The sequence below is a fragment of the Pristiophorus japonicus genome, chromosome 20 (genome assembly GCF_044704955.1).
Source record: "Pristiophorus japonicus isolate sPriJap1 chromosome 20, sPriJap1.hap1, whole genome shotgun sequence".
In the NCBI taxonomy this organism is placed as follows: Eukaryota; Metazoa; Chordata; class Chondrichthyes; family Pristiophoridae; genus Pristiophorus; species Pristiophorus japonicus.
In genome coordinates, this window is record NC_091996.1 from 3,511,112 (window position 1) to 3,517,111 (window position 6,000).

The 6,000-nt window shown below is 46.4% G+C and overlaps 1 protein-coding gene across 4 annotated transcripts in view; it reads left to right on the forward strand.

Annotated features, from left to right (window-relative positions):
• card9 (caspase recruitment domain family, member 9) overlaps positions 1–6,000 on the forward strand; it is a 41,686-nt gene that overhangs the window by 31,694 nt on the left and 3,992 nt on the right. For all 4 annotated transcript variants that reach the window (XM_070863654.1, XM_070863656.1, XM_070863657.1 and 1 more), the window contains one exon: positions 3,586–3,671. In XM_070863654.1, coding sequence (XP_070719755.1) covers positions 3,586–3,671 — 86 coding nt within the window. The remainder of the gene's footprint in view (positions 1–3,585; positions 3,672–6,000) is intronic.

Genomic DNA, 6,000 nt, shown 5'->3' on the forward strand with positions numbered 1-6,000 from the left:
GGCAGATTAGGAAAAGGGGAGGTGCAATGAGACCTGGTTGTCATGGTTCATCAGTCATTGAAAGTTGGCATGCAGGTACAGCAGGCGATGAAGAAGGCAAATGGTATGTTGGCCTTCATAGCGAGGGGATTTGAGTATAGGAGCAGGGAGGTCTTACTGCAGTTGTACAGGGCCTTAGTGAGGCCTCAACTGGAATATTGTGTTCAGTTTTTGTCTCCTAACCTTAGGAAAGACGTGCTTGCTATTGAGGGAGTGCAGCGAAGGTTCACCAGACTGATTCCCGGGATGGCAGGCCTGACATATGAGGAGAGACTGGATCGACTGGGCCTTTATTCACTGGAGTTTAGAAGGATGAGAGGGGATCTCATAGAAACGTATAAGATTCTGACGGGACTGGACAGGTTCCTGTTGCACAGGAGGGCAGGAAAAAGAGTGGGAGAGCGATAGTGATAGGGGATTCAATTGTAAAGGGAATAGATAGGCGTTTCTGCGGCCGCAACCGAGACTCCAGGATGGTATGTTGCCTCCCTGGTGCAAGGGTCAAGGATGTCTCGGAGCGGGTGCAGGACATTCTAAAAAGGGAGGGAGATCAGCCAGTTGTCGTGGTGCACATTGGTACCAACGACATAGGTAAAAAAAGGGATGAGGTCCTACGAAACGAACTAGGAGCTAAATTAAAAAGTAGGACCTCAAAAGTAGTAATCTCGGGATTGCTACCAGTGCCACGTGCTAGTCAGAGTAGGAATCGCAGGATAGCTCAGATGAATACATGGCTTGAGCAGTGGTGCAGCAGGGAGGGATTCAAATTCCTGGGGCATTGGAACCGGTTCTGGGGGAGGTGGGACCAGTACAAACCGGATAGTCTGCACCTGGGCAGGACCGGAACCAATGTCCGAGGGGGAGTGTTTGCCAGTGCTGTTGGGAAGGAGTTAAACTAATATGGCAGGGGGATGGGAACCAATGCAGGGAGACAGAGGGAAACAAAAAGGAGGCAAAAGCAAAAGACAGAAAGGAGATGAGGAAAAGTGGAGGGCAGAGAAACCCAAGGCAAAGAACAAAAAGGGCCACTGTACAGCAAAATTCTAAAAGGACAAAGGGTGTTAAAAAAACAAGCCTGAAGGCTTTGTGTCTTAATGCAAGGAGTATCCGCAATAAGATGGATGAATTAACTGTGCAAATAGATGTTAACAAATATGATGTGATTGGGATTACGGAGACATGGCTCCAGGATGATCAGGGCTGGGAACTCAACATCCAGGGGTATTCAACATTCAGGAAAGATAGAATAAAAGGAAAAGGAGGTGGGGTAGCATTGCTGGTTAAGGAGGAAATTAAGGCAATAGTTTGGAAGGACATTAGTTTGGATGATGTGGAATCTATATGAGATTAATGAACAAAGTTAAAGCACATGGGATTGGGGGTAGTGTGCTGACATGGATTGAGAACTGGTTGTCAGACAGGAAGCAAAGAGTAGGAGTAAATGGGTACTTTTCAGAATGGCAGGCAGTGACTAGTGGGGTACCGCAAGGTTCTGTGCTGGGGCCCCAGCTGTTTACACTGTACATTAATGATTTAGACGAGGGGATTAAATGTAGTATCTCCAAATTTGCGGATGACACTAAGTTGGGTGGCAGTGTGAGCTGCGAGGAGGATGCTATGAGGCTGCAGAGTGACTTGGATAGGTTAGGTGAGTGGGCAAATGCATGGTAGATGAAGTATAATGTGGATAAATGTGAGGTTATCCACTTTGGTGGTAAAAACAGAGAGACAGACTATTATCTGAATGGTGACAGATTAGGAAAAGGGGAGGTGCAACGAGACCTGGGTGTCATGGTACATCAGTCATTGAAGGTTGGCATGCAGGTACAGCAGGCGGTTAAGAAAGCAAATGGCATGTTGGCCTTCATAGCAAGGGGATTTGAGTACAGGGGCAGGGAGATGTTGCTACAGTTGTACAGGGCCTTGGTGAGGCCACACCTGGAGTATTGTGTACAGTTTTGGTCTCCTAACCTGAGGAAGGACATTCTTGCTATTGAGGGAGTGCAGTGAAGGTTCACCAGACTGATTCCCGGGATGGTGGGACTGACCTATGAAGAAAGACTGGATCAACTGGGCTTGTATTCACTGGAGTTCAGAAGAATGAGAGGGGACCTCATAGAAACGTTTAAAATTCTGACGGGGTTAGACAGGTTAGATGCAGGAAGAATGTTCCCAATGTTGGGGAAGTCCAGAACCAGGGGTCACAGTCTAAGGATAAGGGGTAAGCCATTTAGGACCGAGATGAGGAGGAATTTCTTCACCCAGAGAGTGGTGAACCTGTGGAATTCTCTACCACAGAAAGTTGTTGAGGCCAATTCACTAAATATATTCAAAAAGGAGTTAGATGAAGTCCTTACTACTCGGGAGATCAAGGGGTATGGTGAGAAAGCAGGAATGGGGTACTGAAGTTGCATGTTCAGCCATGAACTCATTGAATGGCGGTGCAGGCTAGAAGGGCCGAATGGCCTACTCCTGCACCTATTTTCTATGTTTCTATGTTTCTATGCAGGAATAATGTTCCCGATGTTGGGGAAGTCCAGAACCAGGGGTCACAGTCTTAGGATAAGGGGTAGGCCATTTAGGACCGAGATGAGAAGAAACTTCTTCACTCAGAGAGTTGTTAACCTGTGGAATACTCGACCGCAGAGAGTTGTTGATGCCAGTTCATTGGATATATTCAAGAGGGAGTTAGATATGACCCTTATGGCTAAAGGGATCAAGGGGTATGGAGAGAAAGCAGGAAAGGGGTACTGAGGGAATGATCAGCCATGATCTTATTGAATGGTGGTGCAGGCTCGAAGGGCCGAATGGCCTACTCCTGCACCTATTTTCTGTTTCTATGCTGCAGAATTCACAGCAACACATTGCTATTAAGAACTAGTTGGTTTATTAGCAAAAGGTTTAACACACTACACATTACTAGTTCATCCACCAGGCTCACAACCACCTGCCTCATTATGGATCCCCCGAACCCAACTGGCTAGGGTTTTATTGAGTCTTGTGAGCGCCACGTGATTGGCTAAGCCAGTCCCAACTCAACAGCTCTACAACTATTTTAATTAACAGATAAAGCCAAATGCCCCATTTATTAAAGGGACACTAGAACATACAAATTACCAAATAAAACTTTAAAGGAACCGTAACCAATCAAATTTAAATTTGGTTGCCGGGGGTGATGATGCACTCCAGTCCCTCCGGCGCCCACCTCTCGCAGAAGGCCGCGAGCGTACCGGTGGACACCGTGCGCTCCACCTCCAGGGACACCCTGGCGCGAACATAACCGCGGAAGAGAGGCAGGCAGTCGGGCTGAACGACCCCCTCGACCGCCCGCTGCCTGGATTGGTTAATGGCACCCAACAGCTCTACAAACCTGTGAGCATCCTCACAGGTACATACATTACAGGCACTGCAGTGAGGTGCCCATACCTGCCGGCAAGACTTAGGTCGTACAGGATACACGTAGGGTGGGTGGGGGGGAGAGAGACTGGAAGAGGGAGCACGGGGGAACTGAGTTATGTTGTTTAACCTCGAATCGTTCCCTTTCAGGATGTTGGACTGGGAGTGAGGAGATTCTGAAGGGCACGAGCTCAGATCAGCCTCCAGCCCCTGCCAGACTCGCTGGTATGAAGACAGTAAGTCTCCCCATTCCTCTCCCACCTCCTCATCACTCCTCATCCATTCAATTCTCGGGGGCTCATCCCCACCTTCTCCAGGGCAGTCAGGGACAGGCAATAAATGCCAGCCTTGCCAGCGATGCCCACATCCCAGGAACTAATTGTTAAATAACTTGTTGGATAAGGGTATTAAGGGTTTCGGAAGCAAGGTGGGTAAATGGAGTTAAGATACAGCCCCTCGAGCCTCTTCTGCCATTCAATGAGATCCTGGCTGATCCGTATCCTAACTCCATCCTTGGCTCCGTATCCACGTATACTCGTGTCGAGCAAAAATCCATCGATCTCAGATTTAACCTGATTAATTGTCCCCCGGCATCGTCCTAGGGGTAACATTTGCTAATGCAGTTCGGGAGTGTTTAAACTAATATGGCAGGGGGATGGGAACCTATGCAGCGAGATAGGGCGAAGTAATATGGAGTCAGAAACAGATGGTAGAAAGGTAAAAAGCAATAGTGGAAGGCCGAGTAAACAAAGGCAAGAAACAAAAAGGGCCATAATTCTAAAAGGACAAAGGGTGTTAAAAAAACAAGCCTGAAGGCTTTGTGTCTTAATGCAAGGAGTATCCGTAATAAGATGGATGAATTAACTGTGCAAATAGATGTTAACAAATATGATGTGATTGGGATTACGGAGACGTGGCTCCAGGATGATCAGGGCTGGGAACTCAACATCCAGGGGTATTCAACATTCAGGAAGGATAGAATAAAAGGAAAAGGAGGTGGGGTAGCATTGCTGGTTAAAGAGGAGATTAATGCAATAATTAGGAAGGACATTAGCTTGGATAATGTGGAATCTATATGGGTAGAACTGCAGAACACCAAAAGGCAAAAAACGTTAGTGGGAGTTGTGTACAGACCTCCAAACAGTAGTAGTGATGTTGGGGAGCGCATCAAACAGGAAATTAGGGGTGCATGCAATAAAGATGCAGCAGTTATAATGGGTGACTTTAATATGCACATAGATTGGGTTAACCAAACTGGAAGCAATACGGTGGAGGAGGATTTCCTGGAGTGCATAAGGGATGGTTTTTTAGACCAATATGTCGAGGAACCAACTAGGGGAGAGGCCATCTTAGACTGGGTGTTGTGTAATGAGAGAGGATTAATTAGCAATCTCATTGTGTGAGGCCCCTTGGGGAAGAGTGACCATAATATGGTGGAATTCTACATTAGGATGGAGAATGAAACAGTTAATTCAGAGACCATGGTCCAGAACTTAAAGAAGGGTAACTTTGAAGGTATGAGGTGTGAATTGGCTAGGATAGATTGGCGAATGATACTTAAGGGGTTGACTGTGGATGGGCAATGGCAGACATTTAGAGACCGCATGGATGAACTACAACAATTGTACATCCCTGTCTGACGTAAAAATAAAAAAGGGAAGATGGCTCAACCGTGGCTATCAAGGGAAATCAGGGATAGTATTAAAGCCAAGGAAGTGGCATACAAATTGGCCAGAAATAGCAGCGAACCCGGGGACTGGGAGAAATTTAGAACTCAGCAGAGGAGGACAAAGGGTTTGATTAGGGCAGGGAAAATGGAGTACGAGAAGAAGCTTGCAAGGAACATTAAGATGGACTGCAAAAGTTTCTATAAATATGTAAAGAAAAAAAGGTTAGTAAAGACAAACGTAGGTCCCCTGCAGTCAGAATCAGGGGAAGTCATAACGGGGAACAAAGAAATGGCGGACCAATTGAACAAGTACTTTGGTTCGGTATTCACTAAGGAGGACACAAATAACCTTCCGGATATAAAAGGGGTCAGAGGGTCTAGTAGGGAGGAGGAATTGAGGGAAATCCTTATTAGTCGGGAAATTGTGTTGGGGAAATTGATGGGATTGAAAGCCGATAAATCCCCAGGGCCTGATGGACTGCATCCCAGAGTACTTAAGGAGGTGGCCTTGGAAATAGCGGATGCATTGACAGTCATTTTCCAACATTCCATAGACTCTGGATCAGTTCCTATAGAGTGGAGGGTAGCCAATGTAACCCCACTTTTTAAAAAAGGAAGGAGAGAGAAAACGGAATTATAGACCGGTCAGCCTGACATCGATAGTGGGTAAAATGATGGAATCAATTATTAAGGATGTCATAGCAGTGCATTTGGAAAGAGGTGACATGATAGGTCCAAGTCAGCATGGATTTGTGAAAGGGAAATCATGCTTGACAAATCTTCTGGAATTTTTTGAGGATGTTTCCATTGGAGTGGACAAGGGAGAACCAGTTGATGTGGTATATTTGGACTTTCAGAAAGCTTTCGACAAGGTCCCACACAAGAGATTAATGTGC